At 39.6% G+C, this 24,567-nt stretch overlaps 1 protein-coding gene across 3 annotated transcripts in view; it reads left to right on the top strand.

The window, feature by feature from the left end:
* The window catches only part of CREB5 (cAMP responsive element binding protein 5), a 257,525-nt gene that overhangs the window by 52,564 nt on the left and 180,394 nt on the right, over window positions 1-24,567 (top strand). For 2 of the 3 annotated variants that reach the window (XR_001861334.1, XM_008632019.2), the window contains exon 4: window positions 970-1,091. Coding sequence is in view for 1 of the 3 variants with exons in the window: in XM_008632019.2 (XP_008630241.2) it covers window positions 970-1,091 (122 nt within the window). In the remaining 2 variants the exon portion in view is untranslated. Of the gene's footprint in view, window positions 1-969; window positions 1,092-12,704; window positions 12,713-24,567 lie in introns of those variants that run through there. The other variant, XM_017732165.1, reaches the window with a different exon arrangement.

Below are 24,567 nucleotides of genomic sequence, written 5' to 3'. Positions count from 1 at the left end.
CCTTGGGAAGAAGGAGCCAAGGTGGAATAGTTAAGAACTAGCCTCAGAATGAATGGAGGTGCCTCAGAGCTGTGCTTTGGGGAGTCTTTGGTTCCCAAATTTGGGCTTGATTTTTCATTTCCTGAAGAAAGACCAGCCGAGGTCATCACTGAAACTACAGTCTACATGGCAATTCAGCTTGTCTGTCTTGCAGGTTTTTGAAAAGGTATGAGAAAACCATGTAATTGCTTCAGTCCCTCCTGCCTGTGGCATTAAAGTGAATCCTGTCCTTGCATTAATTCTGAGAGGGCAGAAAAGTCCTAGAGATAAAGGCATTAAATTTTTTTTTACTCTAAATTCCATGGTTTTGCATGTATTGTCAACACTTTCAGGTATAAAATGCAAAAGGATGCTTCTTTGTGGCCAAAATTTAACTTTTCATAGCTTTTCTAAATGTCATTTAAGTCTTCCTTCAAAAATTGTCTCGGAACCAGAGCTTCTTGCTGTGGCTACCTTTTCTGCTTAATATGTGTATGTTTGAGGTGGTTTTTGAGCATCTGAAGGTGTTAACTAGTGTGTATCCACAGCAGTTAACATGGGTGCTGTGGTGTAAGTGTGCCTTATGATATGTACTGTGCATTGTTCTGCATGCACCTATTTTTGGAGGTTTATAGACAGTTTGAATGACCGTTCGTACACGTTAAGGATATGCACTTGTGTTACGTGCCCTGGGAAAACCCATGCTGTTGTCTTTCTGCCTGAATGATGACTGCTGCCTGGTTTTGGACATTGATGGCAAGCACAGGCTGCCCGCAGTGTTTAGTGTCAAAATTTAGCACTGTGTGGGTTTTTTAATGATGGTGTGGTAGGTAGGGGTGGGAAGGCAAAGAGAAGTTTAGTCAGAACCTCTCTTTTCTTTGAAGACTATTTAATTGACTCCCTCTCCTTTTAATATTAAGCACCTATGATCATTTCTTGTCATATTCTCAGATCAAACTCCTACACCAACACGCTTTCTGAAGAACTGTGAGGAAGTCGGCCTCTTCAACGACATCGACTGCTCCCTAGAGCACGAGTTTAGGAAGGCACAAGAAGAAGAGAACAATAAAAGGGTGAGTGTGAGCACACCATGCCCTTCCTCCCCTTTTGATTCCTTGAAATGTTAAAGGAAGTGTCCTTTAATCTGTGAGAAAGCAGATTGAGCTCTACTACCTGGTAGTAACCTTTTGGTTAGAAACTAGGTGGCACTATAAATTGTGACTTGCTTTTTAGAACTATTGAAGCAGTTGACAGAAATAAAAATCCCAAACCAACAAAAAACCAGTATTAAATAAAAAAAAAAAAGTGTAACTGTGTTTGCCAGGGTTTGATTCCAAGTCTCTGCTTTTAAGTAAACTATAACACAAACCACACACCTCTTGAGGGAGAGGCTTGGGAAAATTATATCATCTTTGAAGTGAGGATTGCAAACTGGCTCAAATACATTGCAGGGAAATTTGTCTTATGAAGGGGCATTTACTTAAGAGCAAAACTTTTTCTTTTTATTTTTTTAATTCCTTCACAACACAGTGGGCCCTTGGATTTATTTGTAATCAATACCAGATTTATTGTGTTTCTGTATTTCTCATAAAGCATTCAAGTTGAGCTGGGAAACTTTGACTTGAAATGCCTAGTAGATAACATATCCCATTTTCAATTAGTATTATTTTCATTTATTCTGAAGTTGTTCTGTCAGTATTCTGAAGTTTAGGTTGAATTATATAGGCCACCTTGTATGTAAGTGTACTCCTGTACCCAAAGATAGTTAAGAGTGTTTTCAGAGATTCTAAAGTGCTGTTAAAATTTTCAAAGAATTGTAAAAGAGCATAATGCACCAGAGAGGCCAGCAAGAAAAGAGGTAAAGCTGCTTGCTGAGGTGCAGAACAGGAGAGGTGGCTTGTAGAAAGAAGAGGAGAAGGGAGTCTAGGAGTAGCTTGGTTTTGGCTTATAAGGAAGGGTGTCTAGATGTGGTTTATTTGTGGCTCATAAGGAAAGAGCCTGGGACAGGTAGAGGAGCAGAGAGGCTGTGTCATGGTATACTGAGCAAGGAGTAAGAGTGTCCAAATGTGAGAGAGTTCAAGTTTTGGTCAGGTACTGGGAAAATAGGACAGACTGACCCTCACAGCTTTGTGTGTTGGACAAATGTTAGGAAACAGCCATGTATTGAGATAAATGCATCTGATTTTAGACTTCTTAAAAACTTTGTGGTTTAGGTGCTGCAGAGGGGAGTCTTAGCTAGAATCAGGCAGAACATTTCTGTATGCTCCTACTTCTTTGTGCATTAGAGGATTCCTAAGTTTTTCTCTGTGCCTGGTGGTGTTTATTTTGCAGGAGTAGGAGATGAGGAGAAATCTACTGAGGTGGACCTGAGTGCAGTTAGCTACAGATTGCAGCGCTTGATGTTCTAGAAAGATTTCAGCTTGCAAGGGATAGTTGCAAAATCTGATTAAAACCTAGACAAGGGCATCAAGTTACCTGATAATTCCAGCTGTTTAGCAGCCTCTGGGAGTCTTATTCTGCCCTCCTACCAACCCCTGCAGCTGCCATTGGTGATCTCCAGGGAGCAAATAAGTGATCATGGGGGTGGGAAATTAAAAGAAATAAAAAAAACAAACTGGGGATGAAAAAGGAAAAAAAAAGGAATGAAAAAAAAAGGGCATAAGTCCCACTAGCTGGCTAACCTGTAACATTTGCTCTGTGTTTCCAATTAGTCTGCTGAATGTCCATTCTTACATTACTGACTGACTGTCAGATAGGAATCTGAAGCGGGCCCCAGTAGAGCCTTACACAAATGCAAGAGACAAAGGCCAAGACAGAAGGAGACTCCTTGGGTTGCAGCTATCCCTAAGGAAATGCTTCTAACAGCCTGTCCCTGGAATATGAGTGTGATGTAGTGTTGGCCTAATGGACCCACCAACACAGGGAGACTAAGGTTAACTGCATGGAAATCTTACTCACTGCTCAGAAAAGTCTTCCAAAAATATTTTTGGTCATATTAATTTCTCTGGACTCTGAAAGAAACAGTTTTGTTTATTTTAGTATATCACTGTGGCTTAGCACACAGCTTGACACTGAAATCTTGTAACAGAAAAACACTTTCATTTCTCATTGGCTTTTTTTGCTCCTTGAGAGTCATAATTTGAAAATTCAGAGGATAAAGTTCAAGTAGCTGCATTTCTTTCTTTCTTCATTTTTATTTTTTTTAGTCTTCTGGGTGGGAGCCCATGGATAATCCATGAGAATTTGTTGTGGTGCAGACTGGTGACTTTCCAAATTAGCTGTGAAGCTCTGAGTGCATGGGTGGCAGAACATCATATGTATGTTCCTTTTTTTGTAAAGGTACTATAGAGTAGAAAGCACTTACATTAATATCCTAACTTCTTATCCAGGAATAAATCATTTGACATCCTTCTGACATAGTTGCTCATGTGTAAAGTGGAAGTAGTGTCTCTTTATGCCTCCCATACTTGATATGCCTTATGATTATAAGCTCATCTGTCAAGGACCGCCTCTGAAAATGTATGTGGATCAGCCTTTGCTCGGGGACTGAGGGGATTCAAGGAACAATAATGATTATGATGTCCTCCAGGACCTGAATTGAGAAAAGTAAAGCTATAAATGGAAGTGAGTTTGTCACATGGCTTTGGCTCCCCTGCTGTTTAAACCATCCAGTATTATTTGGAAGTCTCTCCTTGAGAAAGGCCTGCTCCCTAAATGCAAGGGGTGCTATAGATCAGCAATAAGCATATGGATAAGCATATGAGAAAGAGGCTTTTTCCATCCTCTTGTTCCTGGCACAAGCATCCTGCCACCCAAATTCACCACCAAAATTAGCACAGGTAAAAGCATACCTATACTATATTTCTACTTGCAAAATTGTAAATTTTAAAGTTCTTGGGAGCTTGAGGCAAACAGCAACAGACAGCTTGGACCCAGACAAAACTTGCAACCCGACTCAACAAGGCAGGTAGTGCTGGCAGATCACATGACCATCTTAGCCCACTAGCTGCATATTTTAGGCTTACACTGCTTGGAACATTAGTTATCCAAAGCATTTGTAGTGGGTTGTAATTGCAAACACGTAATTGCTGCTACTGGATAGGCCCAGTTGTCACATCTTGTTTTGGGCATTGAGTTGGGGCTGAGACGATAATGTCAAAAATGGGAAGAGTCAGGGTCTGTTTCTGAATAACTTAGTGGACCCAATCAATTAAATGCATCTCACCTGACCTCCCTGTGTGAAATGAGAAAAAGTGGAAATATGCTGAGTGTAGCAAGTAGAGTATTACATCAAATAGTATTTACGAATAGCGAGCTAAATCTTTTCAGCATGAGGGCATGTTTAAAGTCACATTCTGCTTATGCAGAATTTGGATGCATCACTTCCTGAGACTTATCCTGAAACTTTGAAATCTTCTAACCATTGTTCAGTGCTGCATGATAATATGTAAGTTATGAAAATGAGGCAGGGAAATGGCTGTTCTCAATTACAGCTTGGTTTTAGTGTGGTTGTTCAGTGTTGGTTCAGGAAGCTCATGGCTAGCAAGTCCTCTATGTGGCCTAATATTCCTATTCTAAATATACTATCCCAAGGCAGGCACCTCACTGCTAGAAAAGCATCAGCAAATTGAAGTAGTCCAGTAAAGAAAAGGAACAAAACCAAGTACAGAGCCTTTGGTGGTTAAATAATTTCAGTCTGCAGAAGGATTAAAAAGCCTGAGTATCCAGTTTAGTTATTTGAAACAAGGGATGGTGCTACAGTCTGATGTGTGTTTGAAAGACATGTATTTGGTTTGTACCTTTTAGGTTCTCCTTCTACCTTGTATATATTTCTGTGTATCAGCATAAGAAAGTAGATAAAATGCACTTGTCTAGCTTATACCACCTCACTATTTCATGCTGAATTCAGTGACTCTCTGACCTCCAGAAGAAATTTCTTGCAAATATTTTCTGAATGTCATAGTTTGGTACTGTAGCCTATGGGTATAGGGAAGATGATATAATTCAAAGCAAGATGGAAATGATAGAATCTGTCTCTTGAGTAGTATAGTTTGGTGAAAAAATTAACTTAATTTCCACACCTTGCTTAAATTTCATGCAATGTATATCTAGCCCATAGGTTTTCCCCTCTTCTGAAAAGTAATATAGAAAAATCATGAGGGATTTTGCCTGTACTTAATAGTTGACATTACAGCAGCTGAAACGAGCAGTGCAGTAAATGGGGCCCTTAGCCAGGAAAGGGTGATATTGTACCCTTATATGAGAAGAAAAAAATATTTATATGTTGATAAAACACATTGTGTAAGTGTTTGGGTTTCAGAGGCCTGTATTGTAATACTAATAGTCTATGTGGTAATGTTGGCAGTGCACTCTCTTGGTGAAAGAGAAGAACAGGGATTAAGGGTTCATTCTGGTGGTTGGCTTGGCTGATGGGTGACAAATTATCCCCAGTTTTCCCTTGTGAGTACTCTGAAACCCCAGTAGGGTCCTGGAGAAGAGCAGTGTGCTGGTAGATGTTTCAGAGGCAAGTGCTCTGAAAGGGCTGAATTTCACTTGTGAAGTAATACAAACCAACAAACTCATAAGCCTGTTCCTGGAGCACTTTTGACTCATTGTCAGACAGTCTGTACAGCAGAAGAAAGGAAAGACTTATGTTTAAATGCTTACTATTTTGATTTTTTTTAAAAATTATGCAATCATAAATGCACATATGTCCATTCTCCCTGCATTTACCTAAACATCCATAAGACCATCCATATTTTTTAAGTCAAAGGGCCCTCTGATTTCCTATTTTCCTACTGAGATTAAGTATCTTATATACTCAGTATGTCATAGTAGACACAAAGTAAGACTAGGAATTGTTTATGTTAATACAGTGCTTAAGGGCCAGGGTACCATTGTTGTAGGTATTGTAATAATTTCAAGCTGTTACTTTATCAATCAGTTAAGCTATTGTCAAGGTGATAGCTCAAAACTCTAAAACTCAAAGTCCAAAATATCACCCCACATTTAAAGGTTTCAGTATAATAGTTCCTATACTCTAAATATAACATCTATGTCTGTGAAGATGTAAGCATCCTCACACCACAGCATTCTTTCTGGGTGATGGATTGAAGTACTGGAAAGATACACTGTAACTCTGTATCCAAGTTTTTCTGAGGGTTATTCTGGGTTTTCATTTACATTAATTGCATCAGATTATTGATCTGCTTTTTGGGTTCATTTTTTGGCTTGCAACAGCCCATTTTTCTTAATTAATTTAACTCTTGCAGTATTCCTATGGAGAAGGTAAATGCTCTGTCTGTTATTTTCTAAGGGAAAAACAGATTCCAGAGGACACTGATTTCCAAAGCTCCTTTGTAGTGTGACACCAAGATCTCGAAGGAATCACACACGTGGAGTGAGAATTGCAGGGTATCTGGGTCGTCTCCACCATTCTGGCAAGAGAGCGGCTTTTTGCCTGTTTTGGTTCCTAAACCTCTTTAGCAGCGTGGCCCCAAAAGATTGATAGACACCTTCAAAGATGTTTTGGTGCCTTGCTCTCACTGAAACAAAGCAGGACTAAATCAGAGAGCTACCATAAAGGATCTGGCCTCAAGTGACATGCTGAAAATTGCACAGGAAGTCTGTGGCAGAGCCTCGGATTGATTCCATATCTCCTTGGTCTCAGAATAGGGCATCCCACAGACCATGTGTGTTAAAGATTTATCAGCTGTTGTTCAGTGTTGCTAAAGACAGGAAGAATGCTCTCCTCCCCTCTCCAGATGGGTAGGCTTGCTGGATTTTAACTTCTTAACCTTCGTAGATTTCATGGTAGACATATGGCGGTTCTTTGTATTTTGTATGATGGCAGCTCCACAGTTGGTGCTTCAGTCCCCGGCTTTATGAGTCCTGTTTTGAGCATGTATCTATCTCCAGGCACTCAGTTGCCACATTGAACTGTGTTACAAAAGGGACACTTTCTGCATAATGGTGCAGGAAATCTGTCAAGACAAAACTGTTCATAACATGACCTTGCAGAAATACTCACAAGAATAGGTTTTAATTTAGGCTTGTTGCTGATGGTACAGCATCTTATCTTCTCCTGGCAGGCAGGTCTATCTTATCTTGAATGGACTTTTGAATAGTTTTATGGGTTTAGATCCTCATACTCAAAGAGAAGACCTTAATGTTTTTCCAGCAATAAGTGCATATATCGTGCAGAAAGGCAATTCTTGAGGGCATACGTTTTTGATTCAGCTAAACTTCTGTAACCATCATCCTTCCATGTTCTTCTGAATTCCAGCTGATGAATCATCCTGCAGAGCTCAATCAGGACAGTCCACTTTCTTTCTTCTTATTATTATGTCTGTCCCAAAGAAGCTGAGTCATCCTCTTGTAATGTTTGGAGGTTTGTTATGTTTTGTGTGTTTTGGCTACCCCCGGAAAAGGAGGCCCATCTGATTTCATTCTAACATTTCTTTCACAGCAACACAGTGAAGTTGTGCCTTTTGCCTTGGTCTTCCTTGGAATGTTTTTAATGGCACAGCTTCCTTGTTACCAGTTCAGATTTCAGCAGCGTGGACTGGATGGCACATGAAAAAGGGATAAACCTTTCCTGTAGTGGCATTTTTATAAGTCTATCTGTTAGGCAAAGCCCCTAAATCTTGTCAGTCTCTTTAGAGCATACACTCTGCTATTAAACACAAGCTCTTTGCTCCCCAGAGTGGGCTGCAGCCTCTGTGGTTGGGTGGGTAATAAGATACTGCTGATACACTTCAGAGCAAGGTGCACTTTTTCCTTTATTTATGAAGATAGACATGCTGGTCGAGGGCTTAATCACAGCTGATAAATCATTTTAAGAAAGCCTATTAGAACCATATGCTGATCCTTCGTATTAACATGGTGTGTCTGTTTCGAGTCTAATAAGGCAGGGTCTCTTTTCCCTCTCCCTTCCCCCTGCCTGGTGTGCAAATTATTTACCTGTTTAAGTGATATTGCTTGCTTGGGGGCATTTCTCTCTACAAGAGATACTGTTAATAAAGCAAGGCGAACAGAGGAAAGGATTCTTGCTCTCCAGACAGCGAAGCTGCGTGTTTTTGGTCTCCTTTGTTGAGAGGGGATTGCAGAGCAATTGTCCGAAAGCTGAGGCAAGGAAACCTATTGGTTAAAGACTGGGACACTGTGGCATGGCCTTCATGGCAGCATAAGGTTGTCATTTTGGCCCAGGTGGTTACAATCCTGGAGCCCAAGAACCGTGAGGGTTGGGTGTGCTGACATTTTGGTTACCTCACCTTTCCCTCACTCGGAGAGGGCTGCTGCAGGAACAGGTTCCACAGCCATCTAATGAGATCCACATTGGTGAAGTTATCCCAAGCCAAGTCCTATTTATCATTAATTGGTGGGTTTTCTTGCAGATCTTTCCTATTATTTGCTGATTATACCCCTACACATTTTATTATCTTGCCAAAATTCAAATGCTAATAATTTCTTGATTTATAGTTTGTTTATAACACTGTCTGCTGCCTAAATGGACGTAGTTAGAAGATTTCAAAACAGCAACAGCTCTTTTGCTGACTGGGTTTCTTTCACATTTTGCACATGGCAGTCAGCTATTTATAAACCTCCGTAGGGACTCCTAAACCATTACAGTTGGGTTCCTCCCACAACTTCAGCCTCTTTTCTCCCTTGCTCCCCCAAGGCAAGTCTTGTTTTTTTGGCATAAAGACAATGATGGTGATTGTTAGGTGGAGAAAATGTCCACAAGCTATGAACTGTGGGTAAGGATTTTTAATTTGTACATCAAGCAGGATAAATTGGAAGTTGGAGACATCCAGGAGAGTAAGGGTATCTTCACCATAAAGTGGGAGATCCGGATCTGAGTTTCTGGTGTTCTTTAGGCTTACAAAATACGAAACTGAAAAACTGAAAACTCACTTTACAGTGTGCATGTTGTAGCACGTCCCATTTCCAGTACTGCACAAATTTAACTTTTAAATCTGATCTACTTCAGAGTAAAGAAAGGAATAGTGGAGAGAAGAAATAAGCTAGAACAACTGGTCACATGTGATGGCAGTTAATGAACACCAGAGTGGGAGGTATAGCCTCATACATCTCTGGGGCAGTTTTGTTGACTTTAACAGAATTTAAATTTTTAACCTATTACAACTAGGCAAAGATCTGAAGGGAGAAAAGCCTTTACTCAGAGACCAGAAAAAAACAACTGTGGTCATGAAGTGATGTGAAGTACCTGGGTAGTTGTTGATATCCTGCTAATATGTAAAAATAGGGCCTTTTAATAATCATACTAGGGAGGTAGAAAATGTACCTACTAACTGTTTCCTTATTCTGGTTTCTCTCTCACATGCTTCTCTACATAAGTTGCCGAGTCCACTATTATCAAATAAATATTGGCTTTTTTTCTTCCCTGAAATGTGAGTAAACTGTGTGTGGCAGGGTCTGGTCCCTGGGAAGGGAACAGACATCGGGTTGCCATGTGAATGTACATGTCAAAGTGCAGCTCTGCCAGCCAGTCTGGGGCTGGGTGGGGAGAGACACGGGGAGAATGAACTCAGTGTTACAAACTGTCTCTTTTGAATTTCTACAACCTATTAGTCACAGCAAGCTGCCCTTATTGATTTTGGTAAGAGAGGTCACTTTTAATCCTCTAAAGTGGAGAGAGCTACATGCACCCTCCATAGCATGACATTAAAATTGACACAGCTCTGCATCAGTTCTATGAAAAAGCCCTAAACCTAGATGGATTATTGCCTTGCTTTTCAATGGATACAAGCTGCTAACCAGAGCATGCTAACCTAGATTAGGTGTAAAAGCTTTAAAATGTTTCGTAAGGATAGCACAACCAAAGGAAGCTAGAAAATATGAGAACATGCTAAAAGAGCTGCCCCTGCAGAATTAGGCCATTAGTCTTCAGACACTTATTTTCTCCTTTTTAAAATATTTGAAAGTCAACACAAAGGAGTGGATATTATCATATAAAAGAACAAACAAAAGCTGACCTTACTCTATGATTATGAAGAAAGCTTTATTCTGGCTGATACCCCTTGCTAGTTTTGTTTATGTTCTTTAGAGAACTAAATCTTTGAATACAATTAGGACTGTCCGACTTGAATCTTAAGTGTGCCTCAAAATAAACAGCAGAGGTGAACTCTCAGCAGTTTTCTTTTCATCTTTGTTATCCTTGCTCTGACCCTTTCTTCCTGCCTAATGATCCTTCATGGCATACTATTATTAAGAGAAATCTTCTTGATGGAAAAATATGCTTAATGTGGATAGGAAAATCATTATGAGCCCGGAAAAGTATTTTTTTTTCTTTCTTTGGAATTCCAGAAAATGACTAGCTCCCCTTTTGGTTTTATGCTTTTTTTTTTGTTTGGAAATTTATTCTCTGAGGGTTTTGCTGATTTTGTTTTTTCCTGTGAGTCTCAGTAAATATTTACAATGTAGTGTTTAGGGAAATTTATTGCCTTGTCATGCAACCTTTGTATACTCCCTTTTCGTTAGTTGTAAGCTTGCACCAGTATTTCTTATTGAAGGTTAGAAATTCCCTTTCTAAATAAAAGGCATCTGCAAAAGAAACAGTGGCAAAAAACCATTAAGGTACAGTGTTGATGTCTAATCTGTGGAGTCTGTAAGTGTAACGTGATGATGGAGGTGCCACAGCACCTTTCAGTGAATCTTAAAAGTCCTCTCTTGGTGGTTTGTTGAGTAGGTCTCTGAGCTCATTCTCAACAGAAAGTACGTGTGTGCTCGTGAGGCCAGGGTGGCTTCCCCTCCTACAGTAAGAGATACTTACTCTTCCTCCCCTTCCTCCCTCACCTGAGATGTGTGTGTGGGGTGGAGGTATTTTCTCCCTCTTTGTGGGCTTAGCAAGGCCTATGGAAATTCAAGCAGGCACAGAAAGGGAGCTGGCTTTTGGCTTCGTCACTGACACTGAGACATGACACCTAGAAGAAAAGGTGAAAGATGCCCAATCTGCAGATTGTCTGGGCTTCTATCTGGCAGCTTATTTTTGTCCTAGCCCTACCTTTTCTTCTCCTATCAAGGAAGAAATAAAAATAAGATACCTTCCCAGTCTTTACTCCTTTTTGTTGGAAGAGTCCTCCCTGATGTCCTGGAAGGGAGGGAAAGAAGGAAGACAAGAAAGTAGGAGTTGCTAAAGGGGGCAAGAAATGAAAGGAAGAAAAGTACCTTTCTTTTTTACTTATACAAAGGCTGTATTCCTACCCCAGATCAGACTTAGTGGGGAAAATGGAAAGGAAAACTAACACAGAAGAAGAGGGAAAATAATATTACTCAGACGTGAACAAAGCTGAGGGAGCCTATCATGAGGCTGTTCAAGTGAGAGAGAAAGAGTGAAAAATCAGCACTCCCATGAAGCAGACATTAAAAAGACAGTTCTTTGTTTTCTGAGAAGTGGGATATCAAAATATTCCTGTGATGTACTTCTCAGCAGAACTGGGGGAGCAGAGATCGAAGGGTGTGAAAAGTGAAATTTACCTTTCTCCCCACCATGCCCATCCTGTTCCTCCCACCCCCAAACCCAAGGAAACAGAATTAGTTTCTCTGCTTAATGTTGAAATGAGATGTCAGGGGATGTGGCTGTACAAGAGAAGAGGAGGCATGAAGGTGCTCAGTTGATATTGGGTATTAGAATAGTTCACCCGTGAAAAAGTGGAAAGGAAAGTCAGTCTGGACACTCATGGCTCTGCTTTCTTTATAGTCTTTTCTAAAATATTCTTTCTCATGTCACACTCCTGTCTTACCTCTGAGATCTCTGTGTGTGTCCCTTGGGAAGTATACATCTGTGTAAGGTTTGTTCCTCTGGTGACAAAGTTACCATAGTTCTTTCCCATTTACGCTATTTTTTTCCAGTACAGTAAACTCATGCAATTGTAAATGCCAACATATATGTTTCAGGAAAACCAGGAAAACTATTACGAGTGTTACACCTCTGCACATAAGTTCTTATTTTGTGGATTATTGTGTGGCTGGAATCTTTTTCAGGTGTGCCTCTTATATCCAAATTTCTTTTCTTTGCTTCATCTATCTCAGCCAGTTAAATGTGTATATAACTGATTTTCTGAAATGGGGCCAAAGTCCACGTACTTCAATAGCTCTTAAACATATGGTTAACTTCAAGCATGTGTGCAGGAGTTTGCTGAAGAGAGATAGTTTGCTGAATCAGGACTTCCCAACACCAAGGTTTTAAATTGCAAACAATCCTCTATTTTAATGTATTTTAACTACTGCCTCCCATGGACTAACAGAAGGTAACTATTGTTAGTTGAGTCCTGCAGATGAAGAAAGTTGTACTTGGATAAACAGAAATTTAGGGGTAAACCAAATCTTTCTGACACCCTTCTGTGAGAACTATTTTTTTACTTCTTCCTAATAAATAATTTTGTAACATGAAAGGGAATAATGATCATAATTTCAAATTATGATTAAAAACTTATCTTTCTGGGGGAGGTAGAAAAGGTCCGCTACTTAAAAAAATAAAAAGACATTTGTTACAGGTTTTTCTTTTTTTTTTTTTTTGGTAGATTTCTGTGTTTTCTAACTAAATGCAGTAATGAGATGATAATATATGTATGCCATAATTGACCAAATAAATATCAGTCAGCTATGCAGTGTTCTGGATACATAATTTTATGTGATTTGTGGAGAAAATACTTTAAAGAACAATAAAAGTGTGTGTATATGTAAAAAACCCAAACAAACTACAAAAGCCCAAACCAAATAAAAACAAACAACCCGAAACCCATCCCAACCCAAACCAACCAAATCCCACTCCCCCAAAAAACTCCCAAAGAAAAAGGAAAAAATGCAACAAAAAGTACTGTTGCCTTTCTCATTCACATCCCTCCATGGGCAGGAATAAATGAGATAGGGCCTCCTGCCCTGTGTTGTTTTGGTTTTCTCCATCCTGGATCACAGGTAGGGTGGAGTGGAAAGCAGATTCCACAAAGCAAATGCTGGAAAGAGACACTGAAGGAAATGTTCCTTTCAGAATTGTTCTTAATATGCTGCTAGTGATGGAGTGCTCAAATTGCCTTCTCGTTGACAGTTGGGTAAGAAAAAAAAGCATATTTTGCTATTGCAATTGATACACTTAATACATTGTTTTAAAACAAAGTGTTCTTCCCTTGTTTTTATGTAAGGTGCTAAGACTTAAAAGAAATTGGTCTTTCTTCTGTTTTTCCTACTCTTTAATATTCGTTTCCTCACATTCCATCTTCAAACCAGCTAATCTGTATCCCTTTCTTGAATCGCATTTTCTTGACAACAGAGCAGTGAAAAAAGCCGAGACTGCAGGACTTCTAACAATGCCAGAGGGCCCCAGGAATAGGAATGCCCTGAAAAAAATGTGCTACCATCCAGCTGCCCTTCATATTGTTGTCTCCCTATCCAATTTACTAGAGAATTTCCCACTGGCTCTTGGCTCATTCCCAAATGAGAATGTAATCTTTTAAAGATTACACTGCATAATGGAGGGACAAGGAGCTCTTTATTAACTGGGATGGGGAGTCACTTGCTATTAGGCAAGAGAAGGGGATGGGATGTAGTAGTGTTTTGTGAGCTCTGCTTTCTGCCCCTTCTTGTCTTGTCAGCAACAGGACGGCAGGCTGGGAGTGGGAAACCACTGCAGCTGCAATGTAGAAAAAGAAATAATTGAATGTGGCTTATGATTATGGCAATTACTTTTATAACATGAAGGATTATGCCATAACTATTATATTGCCAACAAGATTAAATTACTAACCTAATACCACAGCATGTTTTCCAGGAAAATAAAAAAATAATTCTGCTTGTTCCAGAGTTGATGCATTCAAAGGTTATTAATACAGTGTGAAAGAGCTGAGCAACCAAGGAACCTGCAGTGCTGTCTGTACAGACATTGTCTGGATTGGATCCCTGTCACTTCCATGAGCTCTGCCAGCTAGACACCCTCACCCTTTCTGGGACGTAAAGCAATGTGGTACTCTGGTAATTTTAAATACTCCTTCTCCTGTCAAGCAGATAAGCTTCTGCCAGTAATTATTAGTAAAGAAATAATCAGAAGCTACACCTGCAATGGAGAAATTCTTGAAACTTCACGAAGAGACCAGTTTTGCTGGTCTAAACCAGTCTAACCACTAAACTAAATGGAAAGCTTAAGCTTCAACATACTTTCATATTATACTCTTCTTTTACTACATCTTTTGAAAATATTGCTAATACGATAGATTTCTGTATGTAAAATAAGGTAATTTTAGATCACCTCTAGTGTGAGGTCATTTTTGCTGAAGTTTCTGGAATATGCAGTGTGATTTTTAATGGTTTTTTAAAAATATTTTTTTCTTCTACATGCATAACAAGGTCATAGATGAGACTTTGTCATATAGCTGGTACAGATATAGCCTCGTATAGACTGTTCATGATAGGAGTATAAGCTAAGTTAATTATGCAGGAAGAGCAGTTTCCTTTTGTTCATCAGCTGGAAAATGAGTAGAAAATTTAATTTTGGAGACTTCAGAGATACATCATGTGTTGATCATTATGAGCAAATTAACTGTCTTCATGGAAAAGCCAGTTCTGACTCCAAAGAGCAATGCAGGTGAACAATATAATTCTGTAAATATTTTTATGAATTTTTATATGGTATGTGCTGAATATACCTCCAGCAGTTGATTTAATTTTTCTTGTACGTACATTTAAGTCTTTTCACACCACTGTGCTTTATGAAAATACCTGCTATTGCACAAAGTTATTGGATACCTTTTGGAAAACTGGACATGCATTTGTAAATCAACCTCTTCTTTTTCTGGTGAAGAACTGGAGTTATGGATGTCAAATTGAGGTCCAACAGGAGCACGTTATTGTACTGTTTTGGTAGGATTAGAAACCTCTGAACAGCAGCCTATACCTGATTTTATTCTTCTTTTTCCTCTTCCTTCCTTCTGAATATGTGAACAGAAAAAGAAGCAAATATGATTTCATGGTGGATATTTTTGTTCTGTTGCAGATATGACCAGTGCAACATATGAACTGTTTTTCTCAATGACACAAACTCTTGGATTTTTGATCTTCCTATTCATTTGAGCTTTTAAGAGTCACCTTAGGTAAAAGATGTTCTCAGTTACCTTCTGGGACTGACAGCTCTGGGCACTACTAAGGAGGTATTATTGAAAGTTGGTTTCATCATTTCCTTGTAGTGTCTAACCAGATGAACAAGGTTATACCTCTGTTTGATAACTGCAAAACATCTTTTAGTCAGGTAAGGGTTTATTTCTATTCCCTTGGCTTGTATCATTTTAAGACCATAGTGTTCCCAGTGAGACATCCTGTATTTGTTTCCTCCGAGGGCTTTATATTTTTGTCCCTGGTGCATTAGTTCCAAGCTGGTAGAAACAGTTGCACAAGCAATCAACCTGTTTTCTTAAATCTCCTATGCCCAGGGCATCTTAATAAGTCTTTGGTTGCTGCTCGCTTTTAGAAAGAAGGTCAGCGTGGGTTTATTGCACATCTGCCAGTAGTTTGCAAAATGCTAGATCCTCGTAGTGACCTGTGTGCCCACCAGGCAAGTGTTACCTTTCACAGACTGCAAGGAGGGAATCATAACCCATGGAAAGGGGCCCACCAGATGCCTGAGGGCCATACCTCAAGCTGTCACAGGAGTTTCACCAGTTCTTGCTGTTCATTTGCTCTCCTGACCTCTTTGCATCGTGTGCTTAAGCACCTTCTTAAAAGCCAGCCTGTGGCTCAGGGCATTAACTGCAGGCGGCAGTGCAACATGATCTGCTGGAAATTGTAAAGTCAGTCCTACAGATTTGTGTGGACTTCTGTGTGCCCCCTCACTGTTAATAGGTAATAAAACATTAACATTTCAGTGTGACGGGGGACTTTTTGGTGTGACCTTGTGTTTAACCACCATCAAGACACAGGTGTAAAATTTTTTAAGTTACATGAGATGTACTGGAACACCACGTAGAGATACTGGTGTGTTCAGAAGGTCTTGCAGTAGTGTTGGATGGTTTTCTACATTTTGTTGGTATTAGAGCATAAACTAGTTGGAATATAATTTTTTTCTTTTTTTTTTTTCTACAAATATTGCAGTGGAATTATTTTTAGTGCCAAAGGGAAATTTCTGTAAGACCTTGTCATAAGGCATGTTTTTGCATTTTTCTTGTTTTCCTGCCAATCTGTAACTTCCCTGCCTTTATAACACTTTGAAAACTTTCTTCATATTTATGTCATTTTCTGTGTCAGCTGATGTTGAAATCGGTTTCAAAACCACAGCCAGAACTTTTATTTACCCAAATATTTAGCTTTCAGTTTAACCTGACCTTACACTGAGCACATCTGAGTTAAAGTAGCCCAACAAATCAGCTACTTTCTACCCCCTCTGACATGCAACTGGCTGTGTGGATACTCTTAGCTTGCCCTAAATATTGTGAAGGGAGGGAAAGAAGCATGTAAAGGTCAATACTGTGGTTTACTTGAAGGACAGTAGTTTATTATGAATTGCTGTGACTCAATTGTTTTTGATACTCTGTTTATCCTATCTCAGCTAAAAGATGCTAGGGAAACTTCTGATCTTTCCAGCAGTTAGAAGAGGCAGGTCTCACTAGCTTTTGTTTTCATGAAGGAACATGGGCTATAAACTGCTTGCATGGAGCTTGCTATTTGCTATATGTCCGCAGAAGACCAGTGTTTTGATCCCATGTTCAAGTAATACTGTAGTGCACATAATTTCTAAATTATGAGCCTTATTTTTACTTTAATTCTTTTCAGCTGGCTGATTTTTTTTTTTTTTTTTTGCTTTAAAACAACAGGTATTTTTACAATACATGAGTATAACATAGAAAGTATTCAGTTCCTTTCAATGATTTTGTTGCTGGATGTAGAGACACGGCACTAGCATCTAGCAAGCAAATACATTCCTGTGGTGTTTTCAAAAGCATATGAGAAACCATATGTTTTCATATGAAAACAGCTGTTACCATGCATATGCTTTCTGAGATAGAGTAACACTTATTAAGAGGGCAAAGCAGGACCACAGCTTGTCTTCTAAGTTGAATAAAGCTGGCAATAACTGTCTCTTTCAATGTGCAGTGGCACTGAATGCAGATATTGCCATGTGGAGTTGTAACTGGAAGGAGGGAGAGAGATTAACGTCTACAGTCTGCAGCTTGGAAGAGACAATATAAATCTGTGTCCTGCTTTGAGCTGTGAATGCCTCTGTAGGAGTTATAGTAACAGACAAATTAGCATAATGTAATTGGCTGGCAAGGTCAGCCCCTCTCCAGGAGCATTAGCAATGTTTACTGTAAGAAGAGACAGACCAAGTATTGTAGGGTAGTACATTGTCTGTCCTTTTTGAAGGAAGAATAATCATTTTGGACTCCCTGCATCACAGACTTTACCATATCTTATTAAAATTCAGACTATCATATTTCTGCCTTAAAGCAAATAATCTAATAGAACAACAAAGTATATTCTCCTATCACACAAATCTTTATTCTTTTTTTTTTTGCTTTGAACCTCATTGAGTTTACTTTTTTTTTCTTTCTTTCTCTGTTGAATAGCTTTTTCTCTGGATGCTAAACTTCCATATGCATCCCTGCCAATACCTAATAAATCTTGTTGAAAGAATTAAAATTTCAGGTCTTATTACATGGGACACAATTAGTAAATCCAGATAAACTTATCAGCTTTCTTGTTTGACTCTTTGAAAATGTAAAACTCTGGGCAAAATTCTGGGCCAGCTCTAGAAATCCAGACTCACTGAATTCAGGTTTGCAAACATTTTCAGAGCTGTAGGTGAGAAATGTGAGATAATGTGTTTTGAAGGAGACCTTCCATTGAGTCACAAACAGCTCTGGCTTTTCAGCCTTTGTTTTCAAATATGAAAATTTGTAGCAAGCATTTGAAATGAGTTCAAGCATTCAGTTATGAAATGTTTGGGAAATGGCTTTTAGAATGTCGTACAGGGGTCACATTGCCTTTTCTTATATAATCCACAGGAATGGTGAAGATGGTGGTATTTAGCAGCTATCTTCAGCTTAAGTCTTTAAAATACTGTCTGTGTCAGGGAGTTATTACTGTAATTTTCCTAGACAACTGGCAAAAAGGCTAAAACATACACAGAATCACCTTCTGAGCACTATCTTACTGGAAAACCTATTTCCTTTTGCTTAGACAGTGTGATCCAATGGATTTCCAGAGCACAGTCCATTCCATTGTCTTCTGGTGATGAAGAAAAAGCAAGCAGCAGCTCCTGGACTCCTCAGTAGCTATTTTTTGAGTCTTGTATATTAAAACTGTAAGTTAGATGAGTTGAAAATGAGCAGCGTTCAAGGGTTGAAGGGTAATATTGCTCTTCTTTAATGCTGACACCCAGGAGCTAGCTGTTCTTGAGAAAAGGATTGGGGTGCTACTTGTTCAGGCTGGGTCCTGACCCTGTGCTCTGTCCTTCAACTCAACATTGCTTAGGTTATAAACCTATCCCACTGACAGCCACTTTGTAGGCAAAAGCTGCTGTGTGGAGGACAGTGCTCAGAATTAGCAGTTCTCCATGTGCAGCTAGGTTGTTGCTCAAGGATCCCTGCCCGCCCTGTTTCATTCAGTGCTTAGCTGAAACTCCTGCCTGAATTATGTTTTGCCTCCTTGAATGAAGTTATCTATTTGGCTGGGTCACACCATTATACAGGAGGATCAATTATTTATTACTTAGTAAAAGGAGCATTGTGGCTCCTCAGATGGAGTGAGAACTTTGCCAAGGCATTTCAGAAGCATGTGGTACTCTAAAGGAATGGTATGTAATTTCCCCAGGATGGCTCCACACCACATTTAATTAGTGTGACTGGAAGCGTGTACATCTGGATGATTGTCTGGTAGCATTATCAAATATAGTGCAGCTTGTTTGTTTTTCTCTCCATTTCCTCCAGTCAGAAAAGAAGCCGAGCCAAACATATCCTGCTTTTACAACTGAGAATTCACTCCCCTCACCACCACCACTACCATATAACCTCAGTAAGATTTTTAGCCTGACTCTTCTGAAATGGCTTACAATTTTTAGTACCCATATTTGGATGTACAGCCAGGAATCCTTTAATTGGATACAATTTTCTGCAGATGCTGAGCTCCCCTCTTCTGAAGAATAGATCCTGCAACGCTATCTGGACTTTCTGGACTTGAGTATGCAGTCATTATTCTCTCTTACTGATACACGTCTTTCTCTCCTGTTTCCAGCTACCAAATAATTGTTCTTTGGTCTTGCAATTCTTCTAATGGTACTCATCATGTAACTATTTTCTGTATTGGTTAAAGTATCTTGATTATGATTTCTTGTCATTTTTGTGAGTTTGAAATGCATGCTACTCTAAAGTCCTGTGGAGTTCTTTTACAAAAAACCCCTCTTCTGCTCTGTCACTGCTGTGTTACATTGCCTTCGTAAGCACACTCTGTTGTCTCTCTGAAAGCTATTCCCCTCTTGTCACTTCTAAGCACTATGTAGTTGTTGAAGGTCTTTGTCCTGTTTTACATGTAAGGCAGAAGAATGTGAAGTAATTTGATCAAAGTCATGCAGTAAATGTGTAGAAGAGTGAGGAAAAGGATGGCTGTGCAGTTTGCTGTGTACCTGACCTGTAGAACACCTTTGCAGTCCAAGGAGTTAAGTTTCTGATCTTTTCCGCTGTCCCTGTCCTGGGAAGTTGTATGTCCAAGCTCCCTACCAGCTTGCTTACTTGTTCTTTTTCCCATTAACAATAGCTCTTCTTCCAGAGATCTCCATCTGTGTTTAAGACCAAGTCACATTCCTTTATCAATGGACAGTCAACTCTGTTTCTTGCAAAAGGACCACTATTGATTTATCTTTCTTCTAAGCATGTTTATTCTCCTAGTCTTAATTTTTTTTTCCTGCCTGTCTGCCACTTGCTGAAGCTAATGCAGAGGTGGACAAGGGCAGCTTCTCTTCAACCAGACTGCTTACCAGCTTTGAGTATTGAGAGGACACATTCTTGTAATGTCTCTTTGTCTGTAGCCCTTGCTGTACTCAGTAGAAGCGAACTTCCTTTAGCTAGAAGCGTATTTAAGTTTTTTACCTTCTGTGTAGACAGTCTGTTGGCCTTTCTAAAGCTTAACTTTTTAAACTCTTATGGCTACAAAGATTATTAATTTTTGCCTGAATGCTTCCAAATTACGTGCCTAATTCTATTTAAGTTCTTTCAGTCTAAGATCTAAACTAGCTCTCCTCTCCCAAAGCATCAACCTAAAATTGGTTGAAGCAATTGTGGATCCTGCAAAACTGCATGATTGCCTTTGTGATATACTTCCCAGGAGACCTGGTGAATTAACTTGATATCTTGGTGTTCCTTTTATGATTTTCACCAATCAAAATGATTTTCCTACCAGCTCACTGGAAAACCCACTTCACTGGTTAAACCTATGATCTCTCGTATGTCGCAAACGGTTTGTCTGGGTGGTTTTTGAGACCACCATTAGCCTTCACTCCTGGACCCTTCCTAGCCTTTTGTTTGAGTGCCCATGTAGTCTGCCTGGCCCAACACAGCTGGCACAGTGGGTTGGGGGTAAAAGAATATTTAGGAGATGCATTTTATTACCAGGGTAGCAGCATTTCCACTTGACTTCTTAGTAGAAAAGTTAAGCCTGCTGGTTTTCTGCCTGAAACTGCCTGAATGGAAAATCGCTGGCTGTTTTGTTGCTACCATCCTTGCTCTCTTTACCAACGGCTCTGTCTAAAAAATGTTCTGGTCATTGAATGCAGTCAACAGCTAGTGCTGTAACTCATGCATGATGCCAATAACTTATGCCAGTGAAATCAATGATGAGAATTTCAAAGAAGCTTTAAATAAAATATAACAAATTTAAATGCCGAAGCGCTGTCTCTGTGTATTTGCTATTAACAGATTATAAATGGTTTGCATAGTGTTGAAAAGCCTAGTGCCTTCAGTTAGCCATATCAAAGGCTTGTTTAAAGCAATTCCTGGAGGATTGCCGCCCTCCCCCCTCCCAGCTTTCTGTTTCATGATGGATAAAAACAAAACTCCTTACAATAAAGAAAGGAAAACCAGGTTTTCAGCTACCCTCTGACTGGCCTCCAGATCTGGCAGCTGCTTTTGGACGTCTAATTGCTTGTCCTGCAAAAGTTGACATGCACCTACTTTGAGAAGGTTCTTTGAGTACCCACTTAGTATGTGCACTCTGATTTACATAAATGAAATGATAGTGCTAGAAAGACTCAAGTAGAGCTTATAATTTTGTTTCTTTGAATTTTTTACCTATTTTTTTAAACTTTTCTGGTCTTCTGAATTTGTAGATAAGTACTAGATGCAGGGAAACAGTGCAAAATAATGGACAAGGAACTGGACTGGGAGAAAAGAGCCATTGCCTTGCGTCCTGATATTTGGCTGAACAAATAACTTTCTCTCTTTCTTCTTTCCACTTTCCTTGTTTTGTCTCTGGACTCTGAAGCTTGTGGGCAAGTGTTGTCCATCAATGTGTCTATACAGGTTTTAGCACAATAAGGCCTTGATTACAACTAAGGCCTTTAGGAATTACACCTAGTAAGTATCCTGGCAAATTTCTTTTCTTCTTTTCATGTTTCTTACCAGCCCTTCTCCATTTGAAATGCATGGCGAGCTCCCTTGTTTACAGCAATCTAATGGGACCATAATTCTGTCCCCAAGATAACATTACAGATATAAGCCAGTTTTGCCTTAGACAAAGTTCTATGGAGAATGTATTTTCTTATAAACATGCTTTTTATAAAAGGGTTTGTTGTTTTGTGTTTATTGGTGTTCCATCTGCTCTAGAGGATACATTTGAGAAAAACTAGCTCCAGCATGGCATATAATGTTTCATTAGCAGGCATAACCTTGTTTATTTGCTTTTTAAAATTGTATTTAGAAAAGGAAATCAGTTTGCACCATTGACATGCTGCCAGGTTCCTGTTTATAAATGTCAAAATAGGCAACTTAGAAGAAATGAAATAGTCAGTTTATGGCTTTTGCATGAAGAATGAGAGAACTGGGTAGAGCCAGGGAGCCAGTTGTACTCCCCCTGTTTTTTAGCCTCCCAATTAGCAGGACTTAATGTGGTGTTAGCACTCAGGGTTAGCAGTGCAAAACACCCTGAGTGACCCAAACTGGGCTTTGCACACTTAGTGTTACTGAAGTTTAGTTGAACAGAAGAAGCTCTTTGTTCTATGTTGCTTTAGTGGCTATCTTGGACAAGTAATTGTGCATGAAACAAGCAACCCTGAGGAAAAATGGGAAATATCTGTAGGAAACTTCAAGACATAAGCATGCAATCTGATGTCATCTTTTCCCATAGAGAAGCTATTTCCTTTCAAACTCTGGTGAGACCAATCTTCCAAAGTTTCCTTCTTCTTTAAAATATGTTCCTTTATATCACTTTTTTTCCTTAGCTCTAGTAAGTGGTTTATCATGGGTACCTCTGCATATATATATATACAGCATGTATTGCTTACTCTCTGTGTAAAGAAGGCTTTGGGTGTTACAAGCATAGTCTGGACAGACATGCTGTAAAGGGCATGAGAAGGGTAGTGGGGGAAGAGGGGAGGGAATTGTGGAAGACAAGGGTCATCTTTCAGTATTCATTTCTACTGATAATTAGAGGGCACCACTGAATGACTGTAATTAGATCATGTCAAAAAAATTAAGATAAAAGACCAAAAATTCTAAGTATCCTGCATTTTGTTCATAGTATCAGAGGAGTCAGAGCATTTGCTTAAACCAGTAGCCAAAGTGGAGGGCAGGCAGGGAGGTTTCTCCTGCCCGTGGAAGAAGTTCATGGGCATTTGCCCGTGAAGGTGCGAGGAAGGGACCAGGGGAGGTGGCAGTGCTCCCTGGGTGCCCGAGGGGCAGAGGCCCGGCGGGGGCAGCCAGAGGTTGGCCTGCAGCACGAGCAGCATTGCAGAGATTTTGTGCAGGGCTGTCATCCTTCAGGCAGCGGCCTTAAGAGGATTAGTAGTGCTTAAATTGGCCCTTTGGACTTTGTGTTATAGTGGTGACTGCTAGAGCCTTGAGATGGCTTATACCTGGCTTAGCACTTCATATGTCTGTCCTGTGTCTTGTGCCACGCTGCTTAGCAGTGCCATGTAGTTTGCTGGAGATTAGCAGATGAGGTTTGCATCACTCAGTGTATCTCAGAAAGTCTTTCTGATAACATAGGAACAACTATTGAAAGAAAACAGGACAAAAAAATTATTTATGAGGGTTTTTTTTTTTTTTTTTTGGTTTGTGCCTCTGGAGGAGCAGCCAGAAAGTCTACGTTTAAGAATAATCCCTCCTAATTTAAAACAACAAGGAAGTTTCCCTGCATGTTCCAACACAGATATTTAGGATAAAAGTTTTCAAAGCTCCTGCCAGCCCCAGTACACAAGTCTGATCCATTAATTAACAGTAATTGTCTAAGGCTCCAAAAAGAGAAGACATTTTGAAAAAAAGACAAGGATTACTGAAGTTCATAGATACCTTTAGAAATGTTATCTTTTTTGTCAATAAATTCTAGTCATGGTGCTCCAAAGCCGTATTTGGGTGGCAGTTAAACTCTGGTCTGTGAACTGCTGGTGGTCGCAAAGCTGTGGTAAGTCATCTGCATCTGGTCTGTGGAACCATCTTGCCTTAATTACACAATTTATGATAAGAGCACAGAGTGCTCTGTGTGAAATTCAGAGGGTTGACAGAGGTCTGTGATCCAAAAAATTGGAAGCCAGTGGCTGAGACTGATAAGTACAGATTCAAAGCTTTATGATTTCAGTGAGAGCAATGTTTCCCTTCTTTCCCCATCTGCCTATCATTACTTGTCATTCTTGAGTAAGGAGTTTAATTTTTCTTTACATTTTTACCCCTTTGGAGATCAGGTTGATAACATTTGACTGAGCAGTCGTGCCTGGGGTTCAAGAAGTCAGATATACCCATACTGCTCCTGGCCTTTCAGTCTCCAGTGTGGTGTGGATAGCTAGCTGGGTCCAGTTCGGGGGGAGACTTTGGATGGGGGGCTTGGGGGCAGGGAAGAGTCTTTCTCCATTCTGGGCTATATCATGCCTGCTGTTTCTTGTAATGTGCCATTTTTATCAGGTAGCTGTTAAGTGAGCATTTGCCTTTCTTTGAAATATTTTGAGGAATAGATCCTTTGGCATCGGTTCTGTATTTTTGTGTCAGCCTCATTCAGTGACTTCATACCTCTTGCTAAGTAGGGGAGTTAAATGGATTTTAGCAGTCTGCAATAAGATCTTCATAGTGCTTTGTCCTTATGCTTAATGTTACTACACAGCATTTTCCAGAAGTTCCTTTCTGTGTCCTCTTTTTTTCTGCTTTAATGCTTTTCCTCATTCATGCTCTACAGATGTTACAGTTTAAAAAGAAGAGGAAAAGGTATTGCATTTCAGTCTCCACCAAGTTTACACTCACCCATCTCTTGCATAATGGAACTTTGTCCTTTTTTTTTTTTTAATTTAAATCTTGATAATAGACTTTCTTTTTCCTGTAAACCTTCAATTACATTAGTAACATAATTCAT

The sequence above is a fragment of the Corvus brachyrhynchos genome, unplaced genomic scaffold (genome assembly GCF_000691975.1).
Source record: "Corvus brachyrhynchos isolate BGI_N302 unplaced genomic scaffold, ASM69197v1 scaffold53, whole genome shotgun sequence".
NCBI lineage: Eukaryota > Metazoa > Chordata > Aves > Passeriformes > Corvidae > Corvus > Corvus brachyrhynchos.
This window is presented reverse-complemented; position numbering and strand designations above follow the sequence as displayed.